The sequence below is a fragment of the Anguilla anguilla genome, chromosome 6, assembly GCF_013347855.1.
Source record: "Anguilla anguilla isolate fAngAng1 chromosome 6, fAngAng1.pri, whole genome shotgun sequence".
Classification (NCBI taxonomy): Eukaryota; Metazoa; Chordata; class Actinopteri; order Anguilliformes; family Anguillidae; genus Anguilla; species Anguilla anguilla.
The window spans coordinates 21,124,128-21,139,261 of record NC_049206.1 but is presented as its reverse complement, the minus strand read 5'-3'; the positions used below and the strand labels follow the sequence as shown (position 1 = coordinate 21,139,261).

Sequence of the window (15,134 nt, the reverse complement as noted above, 5' to 3'; positions counted from 1 at the left end):
ACACACACACACATACACCTACGCACACAAACACATGCACAGACAACACCACTGATCATCTGATCATACAATGAAATGGGTTTTTGTGGGTGTTCGTCTCCACAGGCCTTCAATTCTGTTGCACAGGCTTTCAATCACTACTACTGAATCCACTTTGTGGGTTCTTATATACGAGTGACCACAGACTTTTCCATCTGACATGAAAGGTCACCCACACCCAGACTATTCTTATTTTCATGTGAACCGAGACAAGAAAAACATGCATGGGAACTAACAGTTTTTAAGAACAAAACAAAAACCATGTTGGTAAAAATGTAAAAAAAATTTATTACAAAACTCAGCAGCTTTAACCAATCTCAATTTGTCAACAATTATGTTTCATGCTGTATAAAAAAATTGTGGATGGTGGCTCCTCTTCCATGAGCGGCTAATCAACTTCCACTACAAAAAAATAAGCATTTAATAGATTAGTGTCATTTCCTGCCCTAGTTATTTCAGATAACAGTGGAAAACTGATTCCACATAGCATGTCTTGCCATGCCAGAAGGTGTGGATCATTACCTTGAATTGTTTCACGTTGGTACTGTTGGTGCTGTTTCCTCTTGTACAGCAGTACTAGTGCTCCAAAGACGAGGAATGCTGATGTGGCACACAGGGCTGGAACCCATCTAACTGAAAAACATATTACAAAGTGACATATTCACAAATATTGTTTCATTTATCATCTTTTCAGGAAGCTTATGGGTTATGTTTCATTACATTTTTTACATTTTGAATTACAACATTATGAGTTCACCTTGTGATCGTTGCGGGAAGCACATTTCCAGATCAACAGAATCGCTGGTGGCTCTGCTGACAGGGTTATGGGCTGTACAAGCGTAGGTTGTGGACGGAGAGAAGGCTTGTAACTGGAGGCATGTCGCTTGGCCCAGGTGCACATAGCTGTCATTACCACAAGGGGGCAGATTTTCCCAGCTGTAAGTCACTGCAGTCCCCTGACTGCTGAAGCAGCTCAGACTGACATTACTCCCCAGGCACTCAGCTGTGATGTTGGGTTTAGAGACAGGCTCTACAGGAGAAATAATCCAAAATTTACTTGGCTACATGTTCATATTGAACACAAAGCAAGCATTAAACATTCACTAAGAGGTTCAGGCATTATCACGTGATTGCAACTTTTGTAATTTGTTAATGTAAAGAATTATTGTGTACCCCTAATACCAGAAACTTATTTTGTGGAAGTATTAACAGTCTGGTTAGGTTAACAATTTGACCAACTTTCATTATTGACATTCCAAGTGTAAGGCCGGCCAGTGTAATCAGTCCCTAAACTATTCTTGTCATCCATGACTAAAATTATGCATTCCCTATAATAATTTAATAAAACACTGCACAAAATTAAAAACAAACTGGTTAGTTAAAGTTACAAAAACCTCTAGATAACGTGAAATCTGCTTTCTGGCAACTTACCAAAAACCTGCAGGTGAAAGTATGTGTGCTCCAGTGGCTTAAAATCTCCAGATGTATACTCAATTTTAACTTGATAAAGGCCAGAATCTGATAGTCTTGAATTGTTCAGCCATATCGAGTGATTGCCAATGCTGACCCTTTCCTTATATTGTTCTCGTACATGAATGAATGGTTGAGAATACCAGGTAACGATTGTAAATGTATTAAAAAGTAGGTCAGCGGTGTAGCTTTGGTTGCCCTCAGCTGAAAAAGGAAACATGACGCTCTCCCCCACTTTCACTGTGATGGTGGAGCCAGTCGCTGTATCTGCCACCCCCTCACTGCACCCATACTGGCACACTGTAATAGAGATGGGGATTATTCACACTGTAATAGAGAGGGGAATTATTCACACTGTAATAGAGATGAGGATTATTTACACTGCAATAGAGATGGGGATTATTGATACTGCAATAGAGAGGGAGATTATTCAGACTGTAATAGAGATGAGGATTATTTACACTATAAAGGAGATGGGGATTATTTACACTGCAATAGAGATGGGGATTATTTACATTGTATCATGGAGAGTTACCACATTATAATGTACAAAGTTGGGGTTACCACTGTAGAAGATGGATGTTGTTTGCATTACAGTAGTTTATGAGAGAGGGATTCCTGACTGACTTTAAATTTGGGACTTTAAAACAACTGGACAAAAAAAAAAGATTCACAATGGCATTTAATTGGCTTTTGAAAATAATTAACTTCATGATAATGCAGTTAATAAGGTGGCCCCATGTTTATTTCATGTAGGGCATTTCATGCAAGGTTCAGGGAAACTTAGTTGCTAAAGAAGGAAATGTCTTCTGTCTATGCAACTGAGAGTGATTTTGCAATATATTTAATCATGTGTCAATCAAAATTACAGAATTTATAAATTATAAATACTTGTTTTTTATGATTCTGTACTTCGTGGAGAAGTGCTTGTTAGAAAAACAACCAGTCCTTCATGCTAAACATTTGTTTATCTTTCAAGGCATTTCTAAAAAAAAAAAATTATAATAATATATTTTTTTAAATCTGTCATAATCACTCTTCCCCCGAGTGAGTCATTTAATTGAATTCGGTCTCAAGCCTCAGTTCAGACTGAACTTGAGTCACACATAAACATTTCTTCTTACAAGTCTATAATTTATTATACAGTGAATTGTATTCAACACATAGGAATAAAATGCAGATTACCTATTATATAAAGAAGCATAACTTCAGCATGAATCCTCCTTGATGTTTTGAAAGCTCGACATTGAGTGGTCATTGTTTGTAACTGTAAAAACATAAGGTAAGGTAGTACCACGTTAAACCTCTTTTGTCATAGTCAGTCCATGAGACACCTACTGTATATAGACTATAGGTTGCAAGCATTTTAAATTGTTAGCTACACATATTTCCAGGACTATTAGCCTGGTCTGGTTGGACACGCATTGTGTCGTATCTACAAAAAAGGTTGTGAAATATAGATAGGACATTATTACATTTGAGACGAATTAATTCAGACGAACCCCTTCAGACCTGAATTATGTTCCAGGGATGGGGAAATACAACTATGCATTTTCCCCATCCCAAATACATCCAGAAATGAGATTCAATCAAAAAAATTGTTATTGCAAATCTTTGTTGTTTTGTGTACATTCCAGTGGACGGTGACGCTAGGTCCGAACAGTTGTAAAACGTAACATGTAAGATTAAATGGACTTGTATTGTTTTTTTTATAGATTAATGTCTTGAAGCATTAACTTAACTTGTTTTGCTTAACATAAGTATTTCATCCCTTTGGTAAAAACAATGAACAACTTAATGTGTTACATTTCGAATGAGCAACATTCGAATGTTGATTTAGAATTCGAATGTCAATGTTATGCACTAAGCTTCAACACTTCGAACTATTTTGTACAGCCCTAAAAATATTTCTATGAATAGATTTTTCTTACTCTCTAGAGCAGAGGTTTTCAACCTGCGGGCCGCTGTGTTACTGCAGGGGGGCCATTTTTTTTTTTTTGGCGGTTGGAGAATTGTTTGTTTGACGTGACCAGCATTTTAGCTGTGTGCAAGGTTGCAAGCTAACCCGTCAGTGCTAAAACATTTCTTTTTGAGTTCATTCAAAATGGAATTTATCATGGACAAGTGGTTACAAACAGGGTCTCTCAAAAGGAGAGATTCAGAGGCTAGTACATCTACCAGTAAGGAAACGGCTCCAGTGTCTGACACTGAAAAGAAACATAAAGCAAAACGAAGGAAATACAGCAGTGAGTACTTTCATGACATCGCGAATAAAACAAGGTTGATATCATACGGACTTGTGGCTTCTACAGGAGCATATATACCATCGTTTCACAATCTGATAGCTCGTGGTAAGTCTACCTTGGATGGTTACGACATTATGGCTAATAAACAAAATCCTCAATTTAGAATATGAATGGGATTTTCACATCTGGAACCTCACTGTTGAGCTCTACACTAGACAATCAGGTTCAATAGCATACATTCAGATCTAACGTCCACTGAAATGTACATCAACATACAGAAGAGGATTAGGGCCACGTGTTTAATTTTTTTAGAGTTCTGACTTTAATCTCAGAATTCTGAGATTAAAGTCAGAACTCAAAAAAAAAAATTCACGTGGCCCTAATCCTTTTCAGTATCAACATTTTTAAAAATCCGATGTTAAAAATTTGAATTAAACATATGGTATTGGGCTTTTTATTTCACAATACATCTTTCAATATTATATTAAAACAAAAGAATAATGTGTGAAATATCACTAAATACGGAAAAAAAAGAGTTAAAAAGATCCCTTACTTTTTGGTTTGGTGTGTAGTGCTGCCATGCTTCTCTTCACTGCAGTGTATTTTTTTTGTTTCACAAAAGAGCGGGACTTGGCTGGACTAATCATAGTGCTCCTGATATTATATTTCATTTTTTTTTAGTCTCTGGGCTGAACCAGAGACTGTAAAAAATATGGACAAAGCTACTGTGACGTCACCCATTGACTCTACGTGGGTCTCTAAAACACATTTTGAAGCTCAATGGCGGGCGCGGCCATTTTCTCGATTTGGAGCCAAAACCATAGAGTTAAGCGGTCTTGTGAACGCGCCCCAGGTTTCTAAGCGATGGAAACTATTTCGCGCTTTTCATAGCAGGTTCATAGTTCAATGGCTGACATGCCAACATCTCCGTGGGAACAGCGAGCTTCACGAATCAGAGACCTCGCTGTGGATTGTGGGTAGTGTAGTACTTCTCCATGACATCGCGAATAAAGCATGTTTTTCTTAAAACAAGGTTGATGTCATACTTGTGGCTTTTACAGGAGCATATACCATCGTTTCAAAATCTGATAGCTCGTGGTAAGTCTACCTTGGATTGTTACGACATTATGGCTAATACTATCTGCGCGCGCGTGGTTGCTTGTTTTACTCTCGGTGTTGAAATTTGCGTGCGTGGAAGTGGTTTTGTGCTCGCGCAGTGAATATTTGCTCGCGCTGATTACTGGCATTAAATTGACGCCATTAATAATCAAATCCTCAATTCAGAAAATGAATGGGATTTTCACTTCCGGAACCTCACTGTTGAGCTCTATTTGCACTAGCCCTTGTTGAATAGCGTTGTACATGGTACCTCATTATTAGCTAAACTTACCTTGTCCATTCATTCTGCATACACAGACCTGCTGTAATAGTCTAATCTTTTGTTTACGCGTTAGAGCGGTTGAAAAGTATTAAACCAACGTATAAATTAAAGTATAAACGTATTTCATGTAGCCTACATGCTAAAAGGGTTATAATACCAACAGAAGCTAGTGCAAATTCGCGTTCTCTTATACTATCTATGAAAACAAACTTCTAAAATATTTAGTTATCAAAACTCGAATGTGCAGTATCATACTACAAAACTTATGAACTTTCTATGAAAAGCGCGAAATAGTCTCCATCGGTTAGAAACCTGGGGCGCGTTCAGCCCCGACAAAACGTAGCAAAACGTTTATTTAAACGGAATATATAATAACACTATTATTAACAACAATATAAACACAATATGAATTACACTACAATAATTCAAGAAGAAGCCCGCTAAACTATCGTTAGATTGGGACCCAACCTCTTTCTATGGCTCTGGGTTGGAAGTCGTTGGAAAGGTATCATTCGCAATGGTTTATAGAGAGTAGTTCGTTCACTCTTAAAATAATTGTGTACACAGTCCTGTACCCGAGCGTAAAGTTGCTATGTAAATTACGGAACATGTGCAGAACCCCTAGGCCAATTGTAGTCCGATTGAAGCGTATACATGCCGTAGCAAATCGACCCCGAACCACATTATCTAGGTATGTTAGTTCGACTTTGAAAAAATGTGATTTCGTACGATTTCAGTCGGACTATGATGTTTACATGATTTTTAAAAGTCCAGTTTTAGCCGGACTAATACAATAAATCGACTTTTTCAAACATCATGTAAACCCACTGAGTGACTTCGTCCATATTTTTCTACAGTCTATGATTCTGATACATCCATTCTGTGCAGGCAGCTCTCTCAATGTCTTAACATCGATGAGTCAATAACAGCCTCATACTCGTTCATGCGCGGGTGTGCCTGTGTAAGCAGTTGCGCGTACTGTGACGTAAAACCGTGCGGACCAAATTGGAATTAAATAAACCTTATATCTGTGGCACTCAGATATCACTCATTATTTCAGTGTCAAGAAATGTTAAGTTTAAAATAATTTAATTTGGCCAGGCTAAATGTATAATTTTGAATGGACTTCAATGGGGAAATTTACTTTTTTGGCACCGGAGGCTTACTAAACCGCAATACCTCGAGTAACCAGTGGAGTTTATGAGCTTCACGTAGAATGACAATCTCTGGCCCCCTGGTTCTACTACTCTGCCCAGTTCCTGTGTACCCTGTATGAGGCAAATACCTTTTAACTGCACTGTACACTCCGTTCGAACAATTCTGTGCATCCATTGCTTTGGGTGTTGAAAAGCACTGCATGAATAAAATGTATAATTATTATTATTATTATTAAGTTTCGAAAATTGTGTTCACAAATATGTTTTCTGTAGTATTCTATATGTATGTATGCTAGACAAGTGAAATTTTTATTAGGTACAGAATGCTATTTTCACCTAGACCGCACAGTGGCAGCAGAATTCCATATTGTTAACTGAAAAAAAGGGAGAGATACCAGAAATTGAGAACACATTATGACCTACTTGTTTCAGATACTGAAGTTCATTTACAGTGAATTTACAATACCATGGTATCGATTTGCATGTTAGTATTGTATACTTTGTTTAATAAGACTGGGTATGTACTTGTTTAGAAAAGCTATAAAAGCCACAAGCTAATTCAAACATCAATATACAGGCCTATAGATATTCAGTAATGATTAAAAATACATATTTTCCCTGAAAAAAGCTTTGAAATAGATGATTGAATTATGCATTTCTGGGTCACAAGTTTGTCCGTCAGATGGACCTCAAATAGGTAATAGAATTTTTTTTTGTACTTTCCTTAACCTATCCAGCATTGTAATCTCCATTAGACATTTTTGCGTTTTTGGCCATTCAAAACTCTTTGTCACAGCCTTGCTGTTTAGATGCAACCATCCTAGTGACATCAATTTTCCTTTGTTAAAAATGTCTTTCGCTTTGTTGATGGTGTCTGCCGGAAGGGTGCGTGTGCGGCCCAGGATCCGGGTGAAGTCCACGTGAAAAACCCTCAGGATGTCAGTGCAGGAGTAAACCAGTGCTGATTTGTCATAGTCGGTCGATATAATCCAGTACGGGGAGTAAGGTGCGACTGTGCAAGAGACAAGCACACATGCGCACATGCACAGACACACACACACACACACACACACACACACAGGTTACGTGCATTATATCCAAACTTTAACTCAATTATAGTTTCCACAGTAGCTTGTGACTTCACTAATGTTCTATGTGAATAGAATTTCAACAATAAAATTTTCCAAAATAAAAGTGGTACTTAAATGGTGCATTTGAACACGTGTAGGTCTGACAAAGTGGAAAGGTAACAAATATAAAATCAACCCTTAACAGTCAAAACAAACGTTGTTGCGCGTTGTAGGTACACAATGGCACTCTGATTTGGTAGTATCTGTTACGTTTCCATTACGTGACTGTGGTTCTCTCCATACTTACAGAAAGAGAAGCTGATTCCCAGTTTGGCTGGCTGATTAATGTCCTCAACGTTACCAGTGCCTCCAGAGTCTTCAAATGTCCTTTCCTGCAACAGGAAATGGTGTCTGGTAGAATAGATAATCTGGATCGCTTGGAAAACACCACTTAGCGGAAGTTTGAACACTCACCGTATTTCTGAGCTGGATACTTTAATAGTCCCATCCGCATTCATGGTCAAGTTAGTCTCAATGCATCTCCCTTTTTCATTCTGGGCTGGCAGTTTTGCAACTTCATACCATGTCCCAAGGAACTGGGGTCAGAAAAGGAGGGAAGATTTAAATAGAAAAGGAAACATAAATGTGCAAATCATGTAAATGTGGAAGATGTTATAATACGCTGCATGTCAGGTTTTTGTTGAAATCGTTCAGCAAAACTGACACTTTACATTTGGAAGTGCATTTGTCTAAAAATGCTTTTTATTTACATCTACGGTCATAGAAGTAGCTCATTTTATTGCTCTAATGTCACTAAGCTATATGTGAATGGCATGCTCTATGGGTCGTGACTCCAATTCAACATTATATTGGATGAACCTGCAGAGGGGTGTCAAGACAAAGTTTGGCTGGAGAGGGGGCTCTGGACAGGTACCCCAGTGGGGTACCTGAGCATTGCTGAGGGACAGGAGTAGAGGGAGAAAAAGGGCAAGAGAGGCCTTCATGTTCTCAAGGTCAGCTTTAACCTGGAATTATTAGGAACAATAGCAGCACCGATGAATGAATGCATTCATTATTTGTATTTTATGAAAGTGTATTAGGCAGCTTGGTTCTCAGCCTGTATGAGCTACTAAACATTTCCATATTCACAAATGAATACACTTCATGTGCAACTTTTTTTTTATTAATAAACTTACACAAACACAGATCATCATATAAACAAGTTGACTTTTATATAAACCACTATTCAAACAGAGAAGCAGTGTAGTCCATGACACAGTTTGTTGAATCCACAGAAGAGCTCTGATTCCTAGGAATGATTTCAAAGATTTGCATCCCTATTTCTTTTCCTCCCAATGTGAAATGCCCAATCATACTAGTCGGCCTGTACCATCACTGCAGTGTTGTGATTCAGCCCAGAAGAGTGCAAGTCGGCAGATGTGTCCTTCACAGCACTGGCATCCAGCTGCCTCTTCTTTTTATTCTATGGTCTATTAGATTTTGTGCCAGGGGTCTGCTTCTTATAGATGGTACAGAGTACAGACTAGACTACAGGCACCCAATCAACCAGAGGAGTCACTGAAGTGTTTCAAGGCAGGGAATACCCTGCATTCTGAATCTATCTCTGGTGTGCCTGTCTGCACATACAGTATCCCCTGCATTACAAATGATATTATTCACAGTCCACCACATCATTCTCAGTTATTTACATGCACATACATACAGTATAACGCTTTCAACCATTCATAATGTGGGAAACAGTCAACCAGGTTCCCATCTGACCCAACGGTGCCTGTACATGCTTTTACAATGTGAAAACAGGCAGCATCCTGGTCTAATCCTTGTTCCTGCTGGCCACAAGGGTTGGTGGGGAAAAAGGTTGCGAGACTGTCCCTGGGAAATCTCCAAACAGCGGGGCAATTGTCTTTTCAGCTGTGTTTGCAGCCTTCTGATCTTTACAACCCCAATCATGATTTTTGGTTAGGACAGCCAAAATTTTACCTTACAACAGTACTACAAAGTGAAAAATGCTTTCGAAAGCATTTTCGCAAACAATGTCATTAAATAGAAAGACAACATCACTAAATGGAAAAAATAAGGATATTTAAGCTAAATTGCACATGTCAGTTTTTTAACAGTACTTCAAAGTGAAAATGCTTTCGTAAACAGTGTAAAAAAACAAGTCACTTTATATTTATTAAAAATAAAAATGATCGAATGAACATCACTAAATGGACAAATATGCATAGATTCAAGCTAAATTACACATCTGTCAGTTTAGCAGTACTTCAAAGTGTAAATTCTTTCATAAATAAAATGCCACACTATATTAACACATTGGGATGGCACATACAGGATGGCAAGTTACACCATACCAATACAGCACTGATTTACATTACAATATCGCTGATTCATTAGGCAGATACTCTTATTCAGAGTGATTTACATGGTTGCACTGCAAAGATGAATGAAACAAATCACAAGAGGAAAAATAAAATGGGAATAAAATTAATTAGCTTCCTTTGTTTCAGTTGCATGATAGGTTCCCAGTTTTAATTAGTGTATATATATATATATATATATATATATATGTAGTGTATTGCGTTTCTGTAGTGTCTCAGAATAACACCTCTAGCGTCTGCAGCAAGGATGTCACATTCCTATGCTAAATCAGAATCAGAATCAGAATCAGAATCAGAATCAGAATCGGGTTTATTGCCAAGTAGGTTTACACATACAAGGAATTTGTTTTGGTCAGGTGGTGCGTAACAGTGAACATAAAATAAGATAAATAGAGTAAGATGAACATAGTGCAGTAAAAAAACATAACAGACATAACATAACATAACATAAACATAGTGCAAAACAATAACAATAGTGCCAGGGGATAAAGTGATTTTAAGTACAGGTGCTGTCTGTTGGTGTCCGTGGGGGTCAGGATAACAGTACAGTGTCAGTGGTATCAGTGGGGGTCCCGGGCCTTGTTGATGAGGGCAGCTGCAGTCGGGAAAAAACTGTTCTTATGACGTGAGGTTTTGGTCCTGATGGACCGCAGCCTCCTGCCGGAGGGGAGTGTTTGCAAGAGTTTGTGTCCAGGGTGGGAGGGGTCGGCCACAATCTTTCCTGGCTGCGAGGGTTCCCAGGAAGGGACAGGACCATTTGTCTCCGGCCCGCCACTTAACTCAATTTTTTGATATGTATGACCGCAAACTGTATATCCAGACACCGGCAGATATGCTTGGCGCACTGCGCGAATGTCCTGAGTTTGTCTCTCCCTTGCGCATGGTAAACATCAAATTCTCTGAGGAGACGTCGTCAGTGTGTTCTTCATCGTCCTGCATTTTACTCCACGGAGAAGGGCAAAATAATCCTAACACCAGCAATAATTTATATTAGTCATCAATTCAATCAGATGCACCACAGATGGAAAGCTCATGCCTTGCTTCTCACAAATGAGCCCAATCACCTCTTTAAAGTATCGTTGGTAGGAACATTACATTACATTACAGGCATTTAGCAGACGCTCTTATCCAGAGCGACTTACACAACTTTTTACATAGCATTTTTACATTGTATCCATTTATACAGCTGGATATATACTGAAGCAATTTCGGTTAAGTACCTTGCTCAAGGGTACAACGGCAGTGCCCTACCCGGGAATCGAACCTGCGACCTTTCGGTTACAAGCCCAGTTCCTTACCCACTGTGCTACACTCCGTCACTGTTACTGTTACCGTTTCATTTCAACAGGGCAACACATTGCTCTTTGCAATGTGAACCATTTAGCTTTTTTCTGGTCCATATAATAGACAGATACTGGATCAATAGAAGGCCTTGAAGACGGTGGCTCCTCTTCCATGACTGGCTTGTCAACTTCAACTATAAAAATAAGAATTTTATTAATTAGGGCAGCAAAAGATGCAAATTACTTCAAATAACAGGATAAAACTGATTCCACATAGCATGTCTTGCCGTTCCAGAGGGTGTGGATCATTACCTTGAATTGTTTCACTTTTGTAGTGTTTGCTTTATCCTCTTGTACAGCAGTATTAGTCCTCCGAAGACGAGGAATGCTGATGTGGCACACAAGGCTGGAACCCATCCAACTGCAAAACATATTACAAAGTGACATATTCACACAAACATTGTTTCATTTATCATCTTTTCAGGAAGCTTACGGGTTATGTTTCATTACATTTTTTACATTTTTACATATTTGGCTTATACCTGTTTAAGTTAACTTGTTTAAGAGAATGCATATTCAGTTCCAGATTCTTCAGAATTGCTATTCATTGTTTACTGCAAAAACTATTCATTCTGTTGGGAGAGTGTCATTGATATTTAGCTAAAATGTCACCTGGTCATTGCTGTAGATTACGATCACCTGATATTCCAGCACTTCCTAAGCAATTTCTCATTCATCAATGAAAAACATGCTACAAAACTCCCACAGTGATGCTATGCAGAACATGGTGGAGCACGTCCACCATTTGGCAAATGCATACACAGCTGGCACTGCCACAGCAAGTACAAAATGTCCCTGCTGTATGACAATTTGCGACTAATATATTTAATTAGATAGATTTCTTGTCTCTTTCTAATACAACATTATGAGTTCACCTTGTGATCGTTGCGGGAAGCACATTTCCAGATCAACAGAATCGCTGGTGGCTCTGCTGACAGGGTTATGGGCTGTACACGTGTATGTTGTGGGTGGAGAGAGGGAGTGTAACTGGAGGTATATCGCTTGGCCCAGGTGCACACTGCTATCATTACCACAAGGGGGCAGAGTTTCCCAGCTGTAAGTCACTGCAGTCCCCTGACTGCTGAAGCAGCTCAGACTGACATTACTCCCCAGGCACTCAGCTGTGATGTTGGGTTTAGAGACGGGCTCTACAGGAGAAATAATCCAAAATTTACTTGGCTACATGCTCACATTGAACACAAAGCAAGCATTAAACATTCACTAAGAGGTTCAGGCCATCTGACATTATCACGTGATTGCAACTTTTGTAATTTGTTAATGTAAAGAATTATTGTGTACCCCTAATACCAGAAACTTATTTTGTGGAAGTATTAACAGTCTGGTTAGGTTTACAATTTGACCAACTTTCATTATTGACATTCCAAGTGTAAGGCAGCCAGTGTAATCAGTCCCTAAACTATTCTTGTCATCCAGGACTAAAATTATGCATTCCCTATAATAATTTAATAAAACACTGCACAAAATTAAAAACAAACTGGTTAGTTAAAGTTACAAAAACCTCTAGATAACGTGAAATCTGCTTTCTGGCAACTTACCAAAAACCTGCAGATGAAAGTATTTGTACTCCGGTGGCTTAAAACCTCCAGATCTGTACTTAGTTTTAACTTGATAAAGGCCAGAATCTGATAGTCTTGAATTGTTCAGCCATATCGAGTGATTGCCAATGCTGACCCTTCCCTTATATTGTTCTCGTACATGAATGAATTGTGGAGGAATCCATGTAACGATTGTAAATGTTTTAAAAAGTAGGTCAGCGGTGTAGCTTTGGTTGCCCTCAGCTGAGAAAGGAAACGTGATGCTCTCCCCCACTTTCACTGTGATGTTGGAACCAGTCGCTGTCTCTGCCACCCCCTCACTGCACCCATACTGGCACACTGTAATAGAGATGGAGATTATTCACACTGTAATGAGGATTATTCATACTGTAATAGAGATGGGGATCATTGATACTGCAATAGAGAGGGGAATTATTCAGACTGTAATAGAGATGCGGATTATTTACACTGTAAAGGAGATTATTTACACTGTTTGTTTTTTGTTACACTGTATTTGTTTTTATGATTCTGTAATTCATGGAGAAGTGCTTGTTAGAAAAACAACCAGTCCTTCATGCTAAACATTTGTTTATCTTTCAAGGCATTTCTAAAAAATAATAATAATAATAATATATATTTTTTAATCTGTCATAATCACTCTTCCCCCGAGTGAGTCATTTAATTGAATTCGGTCTCAAGCCTCAGTTCAGACTGAAAGTGAGTCACACATAAACATTTACTTTTACAAGTCTATAATTTATTATACAGTGAATTGTATTCAACACATAGGAATAAAATGCAGATTACCTATTATATAAAGAAGCATAACTTCAGCATGAATCCTCCTTGACGTTTTGAAAGCTCGCCATTGAGTGGTCATTGTAACTGTAAAAACATCAGGTAAGGTAGTAACACGTTAAACCTCTTTTGTCATAGTCAGTCCATGTGACACCTACTGTATATAGACTATAGGTTACAAGCATTTTAAATTGTTAGCTACACATATTTCCAGGACTATTAGTCTGGACTGGTTGGACACGCATTGTGTCGTATCTACAAAAAAGGTTGTGAAATATAGATAGGACATTATTACATTTGAGACAAATTAATTCAGACGAACCCCTTCAGACCTGAATTATGTTCCAGGGATGGGGAAAATACAACTATGCATTTTCCCCATCACAAATACATCCAGAAATGAGATTCAATCAAAAAAATATTTATTGCAAATCTTTGTTATTTTTTGTACATTCCAGTGGACGGTGACGCTAGGTCCGAACAGTAGTAAAACGTAACATGTAAGATTAAATGGACTTGTATTGTTTTTTTTTTATAGATTAATGCCTTGAAGCATTAACTTAACTTGTTTTGCTTAGCATAAGTATTTCATCCCTTTGGTAAAAACAATGAACAACTTAATGTGTTAAATTTCGAATGCGCAACATTCGAATGTTGATTTAGAATTCGAATGTTAATGTTATGCACTAAGCTTCAACACTTCGAACTATTTTGTACAGCCCTAAAAATATGTCTATTCATAGATTTCTATGAATAGATTTTTCTTTCTAGAGCAGAGGTTTTCAGCCTGTGGGCCCCTGCCCCCCAGTGGGCCGCGGTGGTACTGTTTGTTTGACGTGACCAGCATTTTAGCTGTGTGCAAGGCTGCAAGCTAACCCGTCAGTGCTAAAACATTTCTCTTTTTGAGTTCATTCAAACTGGAATTTATCATGGACAAGTGGTTACAAACAGGGTCTCTCAAAAGGAAAGATTCAGAGGCTAGTACATCTACCAGTAAGGAAACAGCTCCAGTGTCTGACACTGAAAAGAAACATAAAGCAAAACGAAGGAAATACAGCAGTGAGTACTTTCATGACATCGCGAATAAAACAAGGTTGATATCATACGGACTTGTGGCTTCTACAGGAGCATATGTCACCGTTTCACAATTTTACGACATTATGGCTAATAATCAAAATCCTCAATTCAGAATATGAATGGGATTTTCACCTCTGGAACCTCACTGTTGAGCTCTATACTAGACAATCAGGTTCAATAGCATACATTCAGATCTAACGTCCACTGAAATGTACATCAACATACAGAAGAGGATTAGGCCCACGTTAAAATTTTTTTGAGTTCTGACTTTAAAGTCAGAACTCAAAAAAAATTCACGTGGCCCTAATCCTCTTCAGTATCAACATTGTTTAAAATCCTATGTTAAAAATTTCAATTAAACATATGGTATTGGGCTTTTTATTTCACAATACATCTTTCAATATTATATTAAAACAAAAGAATCATGTGTGAAATATCACTAAATATGGAAAAAAAAAGAGTTAAAAGGATCCCTTACTTTTCCGTTTTGTGTGTAATGCTGTCATGCCTCTCTTCACTGCAGTTTTCTTTTTTTGTGTCATTATTTCAATAAGGGCGGGACTAAGCTGTTGCCTAATTGGCTGTTGAACATCCA

The 15,134-nt window shown here is 38.2% G+C and overlaps 1 protein-coding gene across 4 annotated transcripts; it reads right to left on the bottom strand.

Moving 5' to 3' along the window:
• Window positions 1–303: 303 nt before the first annotated feature.
• On the bottom strand, window positions 304–15,055 carry LOC118230587 (T-lymphocyte surface antigen Ly-9-like). 4 transcript variants are annotated; one of them, XM_035423712.1, is made up of 6 exons: window positions 15,018–15,049; window positions 13,472–13,549; window positions 12,665–13,003; window positions 11,984–12,256; window positions 562–672; window positions 304–441 (listed from the first exon to the last, which is right to left on the bottom strand). In XM_035423712.1, the coding sequence occupies exons 1-6, from the start codon at window positions 15,043–15,045 to the stop codon at window positions 428–430; spliced, it is 843 nt and encodes a 280-aa protein (XP_035279603.1). In that variant the 5' UTR covers window positions 15,046–15,049; the 3' UTR covers window positions 304–427. The 4 variants fall into 4 exon arrangements, 3 of the variants coding, with proteins under 3 accessions (XP_035279603.1, XP_035279606.1, XP_035279604.1); XM_035423715.1 differs by lacking the exons at window positions 11,984–12,256; window positions 12,665–13,003; window positions 13,472–13,549; window positions 15,018–15,049 and adding exons at window positions 797–1,069; window positions 1,471–1,809; window positions 2,695–2,776; window positions 4,309–4,420; XR_004765883.1 differs by lacking the exons at window positions 304–441; window positions 562–672 and adding exons at window positions 11,136–11,242; window positions 11,361–11,469 and having other exon boundaries at window positions 15,018–15,055.
• Between the last annotated feature and the right edge of the window lie 79 nt (window positions 15,056–15,134).